General features: G+C 41.8%; 1 protein-coding gene across 2 annotated transcripts in view; it reads right to left on the reverse strand.

The window, feature by feature from the left end:
* ZNF292 (zinc finger protein 292) overlaps window positions 1-2,627 on the reverse strand; it is a 53,406-nt gene extending 50,779 nt beyond the window's left edge. For both annotated transcript variants that reach the window (XM_069011193.1, XM_069011192.1), the window contains exon 1: window positions 2,452-2,627. In XM_069011193.1, the coding sequence (XP_068867294.1) occupies window positions 2,452-2,613 (162 nt within the window). In that variant the 5' untranslated portion in view covers window positions 2,614-2,627. The remainder of the gene's footprint in view (window positions 1-2,451) is intronic.
* Window positions 2,628-17,368: the final 14,741 nt, after the last annotated feature.

Below are 17,368 nucleotides of genomic sequence, written 5' to 3' on the forward strand. Positions count from 1 at the left end.
TCATGCATATATTTTCAAGGACTTTATTCTAGAAATCATGGCCAATACCTTTAAACTGTTATTTAAAAGAAATTTACTGTTATTTAAAAGAGATTTCTGAGATGGCTTTTATATTACATGGTTTTTCTACAACCTGTGTCATGGAGTCTAAACTAACTAGCTCAGTCTACTCTCTGAATCATTAATACTGTTTTGTGTTAGCCCAAATGAAGGATTAAAACTGTAGAAGAGGCTGGATAAGTATTCTGGAAGCACAGGTGAACAGATTTTAAAGAATACCTGCTGAACCAGTACAAAAATACTTGCCTAACAACACTTTTTAATACATTAAGCATCTGTTTAGACCCCTGTCCAAAATTTGAAAAGCAGGATCTTTCAACATTGAATGGCATGTCTCAACTCTCAGTTTTACACATCAGCCTTCAGCCTGCAAAAACAGATACGGCTGTACTATAAATCTTGGTATGAAAGGAACAGTAACTCATTTCAAATCAGCATGATTTCTAAGTCAGTTTCTACACAACTGATTTGTTCAGTGAGGCTTGTTTTTAAAAGGTGCATGGCTAAGAAAACTAGTAAACTTGGGCCTTACAACAGACTTTCGTAACAGTCATTAAAGTAATAAGAAGAATATTCATACTTGTTAAACTTTCAATCAATCTACTCTTGAAGCCACTCACTAAGAACACGCAACCATAATTTCAGTGATAAATCTGCTTTAGACATCAGTAATCTACTCTGTACATGTCAAGGATGGTGTCTTCATTCCCACCTACCCAACACTACTTCAGTTCAGTGAACAGCTCATTCACAAGTCGAGCCAGAGCCAGGAAAAGCAGATTTACACCTCTCAGCGTATGAAGTTAGGAAAGTAGGCACAAAGGCAAAATAGACCGAGAACACACTGATCTGAACCAACATAAACCAATCTTTCTGTACATCTACATGGACATTCTAACCAGGAACAATATGATAAATTTGGACCAGAGGAAAAAGAACTTGACATATGAATCCTGTATATACAAAATAAAATAAAAACACACTTAAAATACTTAGTAGCAAATCTTCCTGGTTAGCAGAAAGTAGAGCCCAGTTTCATCCAGAAGGGACAGATGTGAAATTAGCATGCTACAGTGGCTACCAAGAATCAACTCTTTAAGAAACCAGATACAAAATCATAAATAAAACACATTCAAACCAACCATGTGAATTCACTCTTATCCAATGCACCTTTTAACAATTTGCCTGATGGTCCATGAATGGGTGACAGTAATGTGTAAACAAACACTATCACTTCTATCAGACAGACTATTAAACACAATAAAGCTACAGAAGTAGTGGTTTCTGTGGCCTAGAATATTTGAGAATTTGTTTTATACATTGAGACACAACTAATGCCATCCAAGAAAGGATACCTAAGAGAAATCAGGGCCATGTATAGACACGGACATGACTAAAATGGAGCAATCTGCTTTTTTAGCAGTCTGTGGAGCTAGCACCATAAAGTTTGTTTAGGAAGGGATACTCAGCAGGGTCACCAGCTCAGAAGAAACACCTGCAAACAAACCCCGCGTTAGGGCCAGCCCAAGCTCCGGGAAGCAGGCCTTTTCCCGACGGCACAGTAATTACACACAATGGTGCTTCAAACAGTGCCGGCTCGGGAGCCCACTCCCGAGGTGGGATTGCGCTCCCTTGACAGGGCGAGAAAACGGGGAGCAGCACCACTGACCTACAGACCTGCCACCACCAGCGGCGACTTTGTATAGTCCACCACCACCTTCACCACCTTCTCCTTCCCAGGATGGCAGAAACTCCGCTATCCCTCCAGGGTACGAGATAGGGAAGGGAGCGGGGGGAGGAAGGGGGCATAGAGCAGGAGCCCGGCGCCGAGGGAGCCGAGACGGACTTCCAGCTCCTGCCCGGCCCCGCGGCGGAGCAGCGGAGCCCCCACCTCCCGGACCACCGCCTCCCTCCCTTCGCCCCCAGGGGAGGAGGGGTGTCAGAGGGATGGGGACGGGGGGGCCCCCGGTCCGCCACCGCCAGGAACAAAGGGCCCTTCGATAAGCCGAGCCGCAGAGCACAACAAAGGGGCCTGGAGACCGCGAGAACCGAGGCGGGGGGAGGCGAAGCGGGGGATGGGGATTACGGGCCGGGCCGGAGCGGCAGCGGGCGCGGGGGCCGCTCCGCCTCAGCCCACAGCGAGCGGCGGCGGCGTCGATTGCCCAGCCCGGTCCCGAGCACCGAGTCCCCGCTCCCCCCCTCCCGGGCCAGCCGCCGCATCGGGCCGCCGGCTGCGGGTTCCCCGCGGCGGGGGCGGCGCTGGTCCCGCCCGGCCCCCGCGCTCCGGCCCGGCCGAGCTCACACACACACACACCCCGCGGGGGAGGGGAGGGAGCGGGCGGGGGCAGGGCACGGGAGGAAGGGAAGGGAAAAGGGAAGAGGCGGCCTGACCTGGCAGAGCTGCTTGCAGTACTCGGTGGCCGCCTGCACGGCCGGCTCGCGGCTCTCCCGCAGCCCCGTCTCCAGCTCCAGCAGCCGCTCCCGTAGGCGCCGCAGCTCCAGGAGGTCGCCGCCCGGGCCGCCGCTCTCCCGCTCGGCCTCCTCGTCCGCCATCTTCGCACCCCGCTCCGTCGCGTACGCAGCCCCCCCGCCCCCCTTTCCTCCCTCCCTGCCTCCCTCGGCTCCCCCCGCTCCGCTCCCGGGTCACGTGATTACACAATGCCACGTTCCAGGGACGGGGGGTCACGTGCGGAGGAGATGGAGACGCGCGGGAGCGCGCGGCGCGCGCGCGCGCGCACCGCCCGCCGTCCCCCCGCGGCGCAAAGGACTGGGGCCGGGGAGGGGGCGGGGCCTCCACGCCTCACGTGACGCGACGCCACGAGCGCTGGGGCGCGCCCCCGCGCGGCCACGTGACGGGGCCCTCCCCCGCCCGCGCGGCGACGCGTTTTGGCGGCAAAACGGCCGCAAATGGCGGCGGCCTCGGGGCAGTGAAGACGGGCTGGGCTGGTCAGTTTTTGCCGCTGTCCCTCGAGTTCAGAGTCATAGAATCAATTGGGTTGGAAAAGACCTTTCAGATCATCGAGTCCAACCTGTGACCGAACACCAGGACATCAACTAGACCATGGCACTAAGGGCCTCATCCAGTCTCGCCTCCCACCTGAGAGCACCATGTGGCACGAACCACTGCTGGGCCAGCCAGGGCTGACACCACTGGAGTTTTGTTGAGTGTTGATTACCTCACGTTTCTTCCTCTGCAGGAAGTGTGTTAGCCTCAAGGATGCCACTGAGTTGTCTTCTTCATACCTAGATCGTCCTGCTTTTATTATAATTGGAAATGGGAAATGCAGCTTGGCTCTTCAAACGAAGCAGTTGAGATCTGGAGGTTCTGGAGGGCTTTGTTGCCCTTGCAGTGCTGTTGCTGGGCCAAGCACCCTCTCACACAATGGTGATGTCCTCACAACAGTGCAAAGCTCCAGTGATGGATGCTGTCCTTCCCTGCATCTACTAAAAAAGCTGTGGAGTCTCTTTCATCTGTCACAGGTGTTGGAAATAGTGGAGATGGGCTTGAGGCATTGATTCTGATGAGAAGAAAAATATGGATCTAATGGACACTGAATTGGCGTGGATACATGTTTTGCAGTCTTCTAGGCTGCATGGGTTGATGTGGGTTGATGGCTTCACACTGCACATTACCAGTGCTCATTGAGGAAGTGAGGAGGAAATGTGTTACAGCAGCAAGAGCCCTGCCTGAACTGAACTGAATAATTTCTCTTAGACAGCCAGCACTGTCTTAAACTGGGCATTTCACATAACCTGAAAAATGAGGAACACTGGTACTTTGCATGAACTCGAAATGAGTGTAACGGTCTTTTGGATGGAAAAGACGACCATCAGGCCTGTAAATATGCCTTTCTGTGTTGCTCTGACCCAGGTTTAACTCAATATCCCATACCCTTGACCTTATTTTGTTTGACCATTGGATTGATTTGATGTTCATGTTCTCTTTTTTTTTTTTGGTCACAAAGGGCAAATGATGCTACCTACTTCTTGCATACAGCTGAAAACTGAGGCATATGGTGAAATGAATGCTAAATCAGAGCTGAGAAGAAAAGAGGTTCCTTCAAGACTGCAGAAATGTTAGTCTGCAAGTGTAGACATTCACAGTGATAGCACTGAATATGCAACATTTTGGAGGCAAGCCTGGGAATCTGGTCCAAAAATGACCACATTTGGGTCATAGCAGTGAGCCCAAAGTGGTGTGTTTCTAGTTTTCCATACAAGCATCCAAGTAGATATCTTATTTGTGACTTGTAAGCCGGAAACCTTTTCAGTTTCTTGACTCTTACTGCACGGGAAATCCATTCTGTTGCAAGCAGAAAAAGAGAAAACTTTCAGCTTTTCCATTTAAGGCTTAATGTAGTACCAGGAAAATCTATTTTGTTTGCGTGTATCCTTTGCTACCAAACTGCCTATAACACCAGTACCAATCAGTCTTGCAAATGCTAAAAACAATGGCATGAAGACCTATTTATTCTTTCTCAATCACTTAATATATCTGCAGGAACTAAAATACCTTCTCCTCTGGTTATCTCTGGATAACTCTGTCCTGTACTGTGCTCTTTCCAATTATTTTCACTTAAGGGTAAACCGCAATAGCCCAACTGATAGTCCATCCTTGTTTTAGCTTGCTGTATTGTTTCTGCCTTGACCAGAGCGTGTTCTGAATTGAGTCCAGGCCAGGAAGGAAGGAGAAAGGGAATATGGGTTTCTTGCTCATGCCAAAGGTTAGCACTTGGAGAGGGTAGAGTAAGTGTTGTTTGTTTTGTTCTCCTCAGGGTCAAGGAGAAAGCAGCCCATCCTTCAGTTGTGCTACCCTGAAGAGGACTTGGACTTAAGCCTCCAGGGGCCTTGTGCAGGGGAGGAGTCCTGTCTTTAATCGTGACTCACAGGCAGTTAATTGCTAAGCTTATATCTAAGAGACCAAGGAAGGAATTATTACGTAGAAGGAATGACCACAAACAGGGGTGAATAACTAAGGAGTTATATTTTTCTTATTTGACAACAGTGAGAATATGATGACAGCAACTGAGTCAAGCATGGCAATGGCCTGAGAGAGAGGAAAAGAATAAACAGTAACTACAAGGCTGTATTATTCATCCTGTATTTGACTCCTGACAGAAGATACACTGTGGTAGATAGAGCTCATGGAAGAGAAGAGGTGGTGCTTGATGGTGACAGGAGAAAGAGATTGTGCACAGAAGAAGTTCAGATACCTGATTTCTTCATGGACATGAAGTGGGGCAGACTATGTGGCAGTGGAAGAATGTGAATATAAGAGAGAGTAGGCTTACATTGCAGTGTAAATATAGTCAAGTAACCCACTTGCTGTTAAAATGGAAAATACAGAGAAGAAAGAAGCAGATGAGGAAGATGTATGTATGGGGAAGGACAATAAATCCTATGAGGGGTGAAAAAAATTAACCCAACCAAAACAGTCCAAGGAACAAAGATGGTGAAGATGGTGAGAAAGAACAAAAAATAAAGGATGGAAGACTAGAAGGGAAAGGACCTGACTTTTACACCAGTTCAAGGACAGAATTTTTTGTTAAGAGGAGCTGAAAGACTTATTACTTGGGTGTGCTCAAAATAAAGATTTAAGATAAGGGCTTGTAGCAGTAAGGTTTCATCACCATCGGAAATTTCTTTGGGGTTCAATTACACTCTTCCCTGTTCTCTTATTCTTGCTGCTTCCTTGACTGATTCATTATTTCCACAGTGTGGTGTTTTCCTAGCTCCATGCTTCAATTCTCATGTCTCAAATAAAGCTGTCATTTAGAGGAGGCACATCAGATACTCTGTATGTTTTGGGATGAAGGACCTGGTTAGAAATGTGTAAGAGAGAAAGGAGTCTTTGTGACCTAAACTCCCCTGTATGTGGGTTATTTACCTATCAGTTGTTTGAAATAGCTTTGAAAATAGAAAAAAATTAATTTAGTCACCCACTATTAGCTTTTAGGTACTGGAAGAGGGAAGTCGAGCAAATAGCAAGGAAGGTATCAGAGGTTAGGGTGATGACAGCAAAGAGAGAGAGTTGGAATAATGATGACAGTGTAGCTTAGACTGTATGTAGCTGATAGTTGGGAGGAGGACTAACTCTTCCTGGGAGAATGTCATGTTAGCAAGAAACAGCTGTGATATTTGTATATCATTGGAGTCCTGGCAAGAAAACTAGATCTCTTAGGGATAACAGAAGATATGACAGAATAAAAATTAGGATGAGATCACACAAATACTAGAACACTCATGGTGTTTGGGAAGCAAAGGGGATTAATGGAGGATTAGAATTTGCAGTGTGATAGATATTAAAGAAACAAACAGTGACAGGACAGATAAAGTAGAACTGGTTTGAGTCCGTGTTGGGAAAAAGAGCTTCTGTTAGAGAGAATAAAGATGTGATGGAGATGTTTGGCTTCAAGTCTGGAAAGAAATAGTTTTTGGAAGATTAAGTAGGAAGAATACTACTTGGAGCAAAAGTAGGTTGATAACTAAGGTTCTTAATTTCAAAGGTCAAACTTCAAAAAATTAAGGGAATGAGCTGGTGATGACAAATGCATCTAGGTGGTTGAGGACTTGCATGTAGAAAAAGTTTGGCAGCTGCCAAATCTCTCTGAAAAAACATATCTGTAATTCAGATATCAAACAAGAGTGACAGTCAGTCCCAGCTTGATAAATAGCCACTTCAAAAGGGTTATTGGGAACAATCAAAAGCTTGAAAGGAATGGAACAAAATGATTACTTGAAAAATATTAAGAAGGGTAAGAATAAAGTGAGAATTTTGAGAAGCTCAGCTTCCTTTACAAAGGAAATTAAAGCAGGGGCTAATGAGAAAGAAGATATGAAAACGAATGTTTCCACATTTGAGATGAAAGCAAAAAACCTATCACATACCCATCTGAAACATCAGAAGATCTTTATTCATCCAGAAATTTCCATTAATGATGTAGGGGAAAAAAATGAGTTATAATAACGGAATGTACTGATGATACAAATAGTGAGACAATTTCCATATAAGAAGGATCAAGACTAGACGACCTTCAGAACCTTAATAACAGATTGGATTAATTTTAATAATACAACATGCAAGAAGACTAACAGCAGTACTTTCTGCTGGGGGAGAATCTCATTAGTTGGAAGTAACAGTGGGTAGGAAGTGCTCATTGTGTTAGTTGAGGATGACCAACTCATAGATACATTCCAGCTGCAAAAAAAGTTACTAAAATCAAATGACGTGCCAGGTCAGCTATTTCCATTAGATACTGCAGATAAAAACCTTGGTCTCATCTCATCTGAAACAATTTATGCGATTCTGGTCACTATTATTCAGGAAAGATGAAGTCGCACTGCAGGAGGTACAGAGAAGGACTCAAAGAAGGATCAGTAATATGGAGAATCTATTTTGTGAGAGGAGAATAAAAATGGTTCATTTAGCTTAGTGAAACAAAAGGTGAAAAGAAGTATAATTTCAGTCTGGAAACAGTAAAAGTAAGCATTAGTTAGGACAAAAGCTTTTCAAGCTGAAGGATGGTAGTGTGAGAAGAAAAACGGGTTAACTGATTATTGAGTATGTTGAAACAGATATAGCTACCATGTTAGAAAATAAATAGTGCTGTTTCTGAGGCATGTAAGTGTTCCTTCACAAGGTTACAAAAGAAACTTCATGAAAATGGTAAAATGCTAGATTTGCGCAAAGGGTTCTGGTAATGAAAATTAATTGCAAATAAAACATAAACTCTAAAAGAGGCAAGAAAATGAATCTTGTGTAGTCACATCTTCCTTAATGATACTGATGGCTTCTGTCAAGGCTGGGGCCACATTCACCTATATTCAAAATCTTTGATGTAGGTCTATATATTGCTCAGTAATCAACATGACCTGTATGTCTGACAGCAAGAAAAAAAACAACTGAGCAGAGCCTGGTCTGTAGGTTGTCTTTGCAAAGACTGGGGGGAGAAATGGAGAAAGTTTTCGCAATATCCATTTTCAGGTTGCAGGAAGGAGCAAATTAATGATGAGGGAGGACAGCACATTTGAAAATACAGCCTGGGTTATGGCTTGAGCTGTTTTTTCAGAAGGAAATCTTACAAAATATTTTTGGAGCTACCTTAAAAGCAAGGGAGTGGATATGTTCTCATTTTACATAATTTAATACAAACCACAGTGCTAATACCTGTAATTAATGGTGCCTTTCTACCTTTCCAATTGTGTTTTCTGTTTATCATTTTCCTTTGTTCGCTTCCCAGTGCACACTGCCTTAATCCTCAGTGGTTTTATTCTCATTGAGAGAATCTAGCAGAGTTCTAGCTATACTTTAAAAAATTATTAAAAGAAAGAAAGGGTGTTCTGGAGATGGGTGTATTTTCCTGTCATTGAACTCTTCTTCATTCCCTTCCCCATTGGCAAGATTTGGCTTTTCAATTAGGAGGATTACAGTGAAACATGTTTTTGGTTTGTTTTGGGGGGTTGTGGTTTTTTTTGGTGGTTACTTTGTGTCTAAGAACTGAATCTTTTTGATGAGTATGGAAGAAAGGGATTGGGCATCAGGATAGGGCAATTCTTGTGAACAAGTTGGGGAGGGAGAAGAGAGAGTATATTTAAAATAAAACTGAATATCCTGCTATTAGGTAAAGGAAGAACTTATGTAGGTGTAAGGTCAGTTAAAAGAAGGTTTTGTTTTTCATGCTGATCTGCATTCTGCATTCTTCATTCCTGACTCTTCATGATTTAGCTGTTTTATAACCAGTTTATTACCTAGTAGTGACACCCAGCTCTTTGCAGTGATAAAGCGTAAAACTGCTTCTCAAGAACATGTTTTGCAGCAACACATTTATTTTAAAAAAATATTTTGTTGAATTTTTCAGCAAATTAATATCGAAAACCTTTGGTAAAATATAGATCCCTGTGTCAATAGATGGAAAAAATGGTACAACCTGCAAAAGGCAGGAGGGGGAGGTAGAGGAGTGGACTTTAAGAATGGGTAGTATAAATGTTCTGTAATCCCTTACCATTCTCTGACTGATGAAGAACTACATATACTGCCTGTTACAGTAATATTGATTGCAATCAGATGATAAAATCATTGCACAAAAGAAGAAACCACTGCAGTGAAAATGAAAAGATGGAAATTTAATGAATTCTTGATTAAAAAATGATTTTTTGGAATTAAATCAAAACCTCATTCTTATAGCTGAGAGTTAGTCATGGGAATAACAAAATGCTGAAAAAATGTAACCAGTTTAAAATTTGTTTCAAACTATGTATTTATCTTCAACAGCCATCCCACACTTTTCATCTACATTCCTTATGCTACAAATTTTCCTCACTCAGAGCCTTAGATTTACTTACATTTAATCCACTGGTATAGTGATGGAGATTCTTGCTGGAATGCATTAACTTCCTCTGTTAAATCCTCCCTCAGGCAAACCTCTTGAAAAATATTTCCTTTGTCTAGGATACACAGTTTAGTAGCTCCTTTCTTATAGTGAGACAACAATTCTTTTGCAGTGATTTATGCATGCTATTCAAATACAAAACCTGCATTAAATTATGTTACATTAAAAGATCTGAGACGTTCATGCCATTACTTAGGCACCATTGTGCAAGGAAAAATGTAGGTCTGATCATGTTGCCGTTCAAGCCCATCCTTATAGACACAGCAAATCATTGTGATGTGGACTTGCAGTGATGTAGCAACACTGACTGACTAACTTCTGTCTTACAGAGATCAAATAGACTTTCAGACTTACTGATGACCATGTACACCTTTAGTATTCTTATTAATCTTACAAACAAAGTTGTTGTGTGGCATTTCAAAAGAAACAGGCTCAGGACTTCTGGAAGGAAGATTTCACAGCCTCTAAAATAGCCTATTTAAATGCTTCACAATCGGAACTGTTTGATTGGATTCATACTACTCGACTTAAATCCCTGCTGGAAATTCATCTGATCTTTGTTCTTCCTCTAGTTGTCACGGTGGAACAATAGCCACCAAATCTTTTATGGCAGCTTACTACATTTTTGAGTGCTACTATAATATCTCTCCTTGAGCTCTTTATTTCTCAATTTACTGCCCTATTTCTAAGCCACATAAACCTCATTCCTTCAGCTTCCCTCACAGCTGGTATTTCCTACTTTCCTTGCTGTCATATGTGTCCCTCACCCTCAGCGATGGACTGCAATTTTTATTTCTTGGAGCACAGTGTCCGGTGCCCAACCCAGTTCTGCACTTGCTGGGACTTTGCCAGAGCTGACTTAAGTGGAATGATTTTCTTTGTGTCATCTGCTACATTGTTGGCTCTAGTTTGTGATCTCCCCCATTGTTTCCTGCCTACACAGTCGTTTCCTATTCTATATTTAACTTTCTGCCCTCATTATATTTCTCTTTCCAAAGTGTTGTCTGGTTTGTATTTTGTCTGATTGATTTAGGCTGATTCTTCAAGGCCCATTTTTAGTGCTATTTCCATCCTTCAAAGCACTTTGCCACTTTACCCAAGCTGATGTCACTGCCAAACTGTGTCAGTGCACTCACATGCCATCGCCCAGGCTGTTAATGGATGTGGGGTAAAAAACTGTTCCCAGGATGATGTAGTGTGGCACTCCTCTTGAGAAAGCTTCCCAGAATGACAACAAACCATCAATTACTGCACTTTGAGAAAAATTTTACAAATGTTGTGCACCTACAGGATTGCTACTTACCTCTGGAATGCACTGACGTGGCTTACTTAGTAAAATGCTGTGTGGAACAATGTCAAAAGCTTGTCATTGTCATGATGCATCATATCTGCTATTTGCACTTATTTGTTAAAGCAATTATCCTGTCCGAGAATGAGATTAGCATCAATTGATACAATTCTTCTCATTACTAACCCATTTAAACTGTTTTTTGATAATTATCATAATCTTCCAGGTATTTACAAATTTTATATTTAATAATTTGTTCCATTTCAGGGGATAAAAGGCTGTCAATATAAAATGCTCTAAATGTTCTGTTCTCTCTTTTAAAAATAAGTATTGCATTTATACTTTTCTAGGGTTTGAACCTTCCTTGCTTGCTGTTACTTCTTGAAAATCATCATTAATGATTCAAACATTACTTCAGTTAGTTCTCTGAACATTCATGGTTAATTTTGTCACAGCCCACTAATTTAACCACCTCTAACTTTTTTCCCCCCTAAGTATCGTGGGATCGAGATTTGGACTCGTTAAGCTTGTACTTGACAATAGCAATACCATTCTGCAACATGTGTGCTTAGTGTCAAAAAAATTGTTGTAATCAGCAAAGCGTGTGTGCTTACGTACACTCCGCTGAGCCAGCGTGTAAGTACGCGATTAAATGCCTCTGAAATCGCTTGCGACATTACCCAAGTTACTGAGACTTCACACCGCGGCTGCTCTGCAAACAACGCAGACTGCTCGCTTGGGGATCTAGTGGGATCCCCTGCCCTGAAATGTGTTTGAATATCTGCTGGCTGTTGGATATTATCTCTGCACACCGGGATGGTTGGGAAGGGTGTGTTGGTAGGGCGGGAGCACAGAGGTGAGCGGAGTCACGGCTGGGTGTTGCGAGGTGTTGAACGCAGGGCGTGTGCCAGCCTTGCCTCAAGCACCGAGTCCTGTCCTTGGCCGCGGGCAGATCGATCGTGTGAGCTCCACCCCGACTAGGGAAGCATGTGCAGAGGCGCCTAATATGTGCTGATCCTGAGTACAGCAGCAATCCAGTGGCACCGGGATGTTGCTGTGACTCTGAATGACAAGCCTTGCTTATCAGCTGAACACAGTAATTCAGATGTGGCAGCACGCTGCCGTGTCTCTACTTCTTTTGTGACTGAACTGGTGTGTTGATATGGAGCCGTATCACTGCGGTGGATATCCTGGTGCCGTTTGGTGCCTGCAGAATGCCTCTAGATCCTCTGTTGATACCTGCCTTGGCCTTTTTAAACCTGCTTTCAGAACCTCGGTGTCTATAGTGATGCTCTGACAAAACTAGTGGTTGAAATAGGAAATAGAGTAAATTTAGGTGAGCTCCTAAAAGGTAAGGTTTTGGTAATTTAGGGCTTGTTAAATGTAAGAATCTGAAGTGCAGATGTACATGTTTACATCTGAGATAGATGTCTAGGTTCCCCTTATAACCAAGGAGAGTGGCCAATTTATCTTGGCCTGAGACAGTTGTCAAAAATAGGTCTAAGTGTGCCTTTTTTTCCCGCTTTTGATTCTGAGGGAATCTAGAAAGTCATTTCAGCTGTCTGTCTGACATTGCAGTTGCCTGTGTCTGATGAGACAAATCTCAGGCTCATTCAGGTAAACTTTGAAGGTTATGTGTAGCCATACCTTCAAAGATACATTCCAAAGATGGTAAATAATGAAAGTATCAGTTCATATCCATGCACGCTTTTCCCCCCCCTTCGTTTCCTTCCCCACTCTTTCCTCTGCATTCAATTTTATTTTGTTAGACTTTAATTTGCTAGACTGATGAATCACTTTCTCCATGGTTAGCGCTTGCTCATTCCTCATTTGTAGCTGGCACTGATCACAACTTTGTATGTAGGATTTGGTTGAGTGGGAGGGAAAGCATGTGCATGGGATTCATATTTCTTCTTGGAAACATGTGCTAGACCACCACCCAGATACTCGTGACCCACTACTGGTTCACAGACAGCAGGATGAGTAACTCCAGCATAAACTGATGGTAATCACAGAGGACCCTTTTGTACACCCCAGGAAACTGAACCCATCACTCACTACGTTCCCTGTCCTGCCTGTTTGCACCGAGCAATTCTGCAAGTTGTGCTCTGAGGAATACTAATCGTATGTTTGTGAGTACTAATTCCTGATTTGCTTAATATAGCTTTTTAAAGCGTACTGCTAAGGATGTCAGTCTGAAAAAGTTCCCAAGAATGTTTCTTCCTCTGTTTTCACTGCACATTAAAGCAGCACTGGTGGAAGACCTAAAGCAAATGCCAGGGAACTGTCAAAATGCAAAGGTATTGGCACTGAGCTTTACTTTTCCCTGTCAGAATGAGCTGATTTCACACACACGACCCTTTAAACCAATAAATCAATGGTAAGCTTGTGACCTTATCTGCTGTAATGAATCACTTGTATTGCCATGTTCTGCAGCATATCAAACAGCAGCAAATCTGGTTTCACTGGCCAGTGCATTCTGCCTGGTTCAGTGCTGCAGTGAAGCTCTGTTTAAATTAAAATTGTATGTTTCAGCTTGACAAGGCATATCAAATGTTAACATTTGTTCCTTAGTCATACTTTGCTTTGGTAGTATTTTGTCCTAGCCAGTAGAAGTAGCAAAGCTCCACTATCTCTGAATTTCCCCCCTAATATTTAGATATGCCTTTTTAAATGTTTTTAAAAAAACTACCAAAACAACTGTAAAGGATATTAGCAGGAAAAAAAATTACAGTCAGTTAACAAGTGGTGACATTCAAATGTTTTTATTAGCTTGATAGCCAGAAGGTCTGACTGCCTTCGTAGAGTAGCATGTAGTGCACTCTCAGATATCAACATCGTGAAGCTGGAGCTGAAGGTTTGCTTTAAAGATTGTGTGTGGCACTTACCAGCATGATTTTTGCCAGTCTGTGAGTATCTGCCTCTACCAAAGACTCTACAAGCTGAAGGACCTCAATAGATATTTCTATGAATTCAAACCCAATATTGTTAAATGCATTTTGTGTTAGTCTGTGGACTTCTCTATCAGACTCTAAGTCCTGGTGAAGTTACTTCTACTTGTGAATAACCCTGGGAAGGTGATTATGTTCCTGAAAGTCTGCTGCACTTGCAGCACCATCCTTTCAAACGATGCACAGCATTCCCTCCTCAGTATCAAGCAAGCAGAGTGTTTGTCTGTAGTTGTTATACTATGTCTAGGAGCCCACATCATGGAAAAAAATAATTTGCATAGAAGGATAGCCTTTGCTTCAGAGAATTTTAAGCTAAATACCACTAAAACAAGAGACTACAAAGAGACAGACAAAGAGAAAGAATCTAGGAGGCAATTAGCAGATAAAATCAATCCTCACTTTCCTTCCCTTTCTAACCTCCTGGATATGCTGTGGGAAGTTACAGAGAACTTCTACTTACAGGATGTCTCTCAGATTGTCTAACTGCAAAAGAAAAAGTGTGATTATATCCATTCCAGCATATTAGACAAAACATTACAGATGCTTTGGACTGGATTCATCTAGTCCATTGTGAATATCTTAAAAAACGGATATGACTATCTAAGCCAGCTTTCTTGACCTGTGTATAACCAGTGGAGAGAAAGAAGCAATTGTAGGGCATTTTATTCTAAGGTGAGAGCTAGGACAGAATAGTTGAATGGCACCCTGAAAATGCCTGTGTCCTTCAACTGACTGCCAGAGCAACCAGCATGGACATTGGCCATATGTACTGCAGATGTCTAAAGTTGAGGGGATTTGAATCCCACTGTGGTAGCTTTTTCCTTCTGTGTGCTCATGCAAGGGTAAAATATCAATAATCTATACTTCTTGACAGCTTACTACTGAAGAGCACACAGAATGTTGCATGAACAAAGTAACTCCTGAGTGCTGAAGCAGGGAGTGATCCCCTGAAGCATTTCCTACTGTATTTCTCATGTCTGAAAAGAGGACACATACACCATCTACACCATCTGAACAGGAGACTTTGTTCAGTCATTTCTCAGCTCTTTTATTTTGTGTTCTAAACTTACCGTAAGAAATAGTGTGGATCACAAAATAATATAAAATAGCAGCTTTTAAATTTTTACTTGTTTTCAGACTGCCTTCCCTGCCTTCTCCCTCCTCCCAAATTTACAGCTTAGACCTTTATAGATAGATACAGATATATAGATATAGATATAGATATAGATATAGATATAGAGATATAGATATAGATATAGATATAGATATAGATATAGATATAGATATAGATATAGATGTAGATGTAGATATAGATAGACTTAGATAGACATTTAGCCTAAATTTGAGATGTAAATTTAATGGATTGCTGGTCCCTGAGGACAGCCATGTAATATTGCTGGCAGCAAATGGCTACTGTTCTGCCTTGTGAGAATGGCTAAATTTCAACAATGTGGGAAAGCAACTCCAAATATCCAGCCTTCAAAGCACTGTAAGTTCTATTTTGAAGTGTTATTATGTAAATGTAAGCCCTTTTTATTTCTGATAGACAACTGTACGGAGGTGGGCAACACTGGCCTGCTTTCCAACGTGGCATTAATTATAACGCTCTAGCCCATTTTCCATGTGCTGAGTCACACCAATAGCCAAATACCATGTCTAATTTCCTTTATTAGTTGCTCTGATAATCTCTGGCAAATGTGACACAAATGCTGTGCACAGTTCCTCCAAAGGGCAGGTGGCTGTATGAAGGGATTGCTTAGACATAATCAGAAGAGACCACTGCGAGTGTGGGAAATGATCTGCTGTACTATGTAGACCTAAGGCCTCATCTGAAAATTTTGGTGAAGCCCAGAACATCAGTTTGACATCTGATGTCTTAAGCAAAATGCCCAAATGGGCTGAACAGAAGGAGTTTAGGGGAATGACTATACTCCCTCAAAGCCACTATGAGATGGTGAGCTCTCCAGGGCAGGGGACCATTACCTGCTTGTTCTCTGTGTGGGTTTCTTAGATGCTGCTGCAATATCGAACCTAAGTATGGTGAATTTTTTATTCAGCCAGATTACCTGGCAGCCAGTTTTCTCTGTGCAATGACAGCAGAGAGGGTAACAGCAACCTGGTAACAATCCTCTTGGTAATGTGATAGAAATAACCTGTTTTCTTTAGAAACCTTTTTCCAGCTAAGTTTCTATGTCAATGCTTTTTTTTTTTCTTATCAGCACTGTAGGCTACGTCTTGCTTGCTGCAGTTTGATTGGAATTTGAGGAATTTGGGCATTTTTTCTGCTTTCATGTGTAAAAGGCAAGAAATACAGTTCTGTGAAATGTGAAAGTAATTAATAATATAAACCTCTACTAATAGAAGAGGTGATACAATGAGCATATGAAAGCATTCCGATTTGCAGCTAGAAAAGGATAATAGCTAATTGTCTGAACAATTATTACTGTATAAGATAATGAGAGTTGCTGAAATAGCTAGTTGTATAAATGAGACATCCTGCATTATTGATCAGGCATCTTTGTTTTAGCTGCACTGGAGGTATACATTTCACTTTTAGATGGCTATTTATCAAGTCTAAACCTCACATGCAATGATCCACTCATATGGTTTGGGGTGTGTGGGGGTGTGTTTTGTGTGGTTTTTTTTCCAGAAGAAGACATAAATGTTGAAATATATTTAAAGTAGGCAGCATTACCCATCTCTCATGGGCTACCCTTATGGGGCTACCCTTATGGGGCTACCCTTGTGGTGCAGGAACATATTCATTGACATAATCAGTTTGATCAGCAGTCTATGTAGTCCAGTGGTTTACCTCTGATAATAAATTAATTATTAATAATTACTGTTTCAGGAGTCTAACAAACCTGGTTACTTCAACTCAGCAGTGTTATACATCACCGGAGCGGACCTTCCTGACTTTCTGATCTCATTAGTCATCATATGAGGTGGACTTACTTTTATTTAGTAAAAGTAGAGAAAAAGAATATTGAAATGCAATCTCTAAAGCCCTTGAAGTTAACCTACATGTTAATGATGTTTTGTTTGCTGTCCCACAATGCTGTGAGAATTGTAATATTATCTATTCTAAATTTGCTCAAAGGAATTGGATTTCAAATAAGCCTATTCATAAAAGAAGCATGAAAACAGAGTGAAACAGGAGTCATCATCCTATTAGTACTGTAAGTTGCCTAATAACAAGCAATGATTAAACATTTTGACCTTGAAAATTGCAGTAACAAAGGGGAAAAAAATATATCTATTCCTTATAATCTTTCTGATTTTCTTCAGTGGCACAGTTTTTACTTAGCTTGCATGAAGTAATGTTTATTGCACATATTTCTGAAGTGCCGTAGTCTGTAATATTAATTCCATTAAAAACCAGAAAAAAATATGTATTAGTGAACCTGCTTTACGCTACGGTTTTAGAACAGGAGAGGCTTTCCAGTCAATTATTTATGTGCAATAAGTACTGAAAGACTTATTATCTCAGAATAATCAATGTTTGGCTGAAGCTTGAGAACACTAATAGCTAATCTTAAAAGTCTTGATCCAGTGTAATTTGAAATAATGGCAGAACTCCCATCAATTTTAAACAAAGGAGGCTGAGGCCAAGAAGTATTGCTTTGAGAGATAATTTTAGATAATCAGTTGAAAGCATCTGTAAAAGAGCAGAAAATTTG

This window comes from Aphelocoma coerulescens, chromosome 3, assembly GCF_041296385.1.
Source record: "Aphelocoma coerulescens isolate FSJ_1873_10779 chromosome 3, UR_Acoe_1.0, whole genome shotgun sequence".
Classification (NCBI taxonomy): Eukaryota; Metazoa; Chordata; class Aves; order Passeriformes; family Corvidae; genus Aphelocoma; species Aphelocoma coerulescens.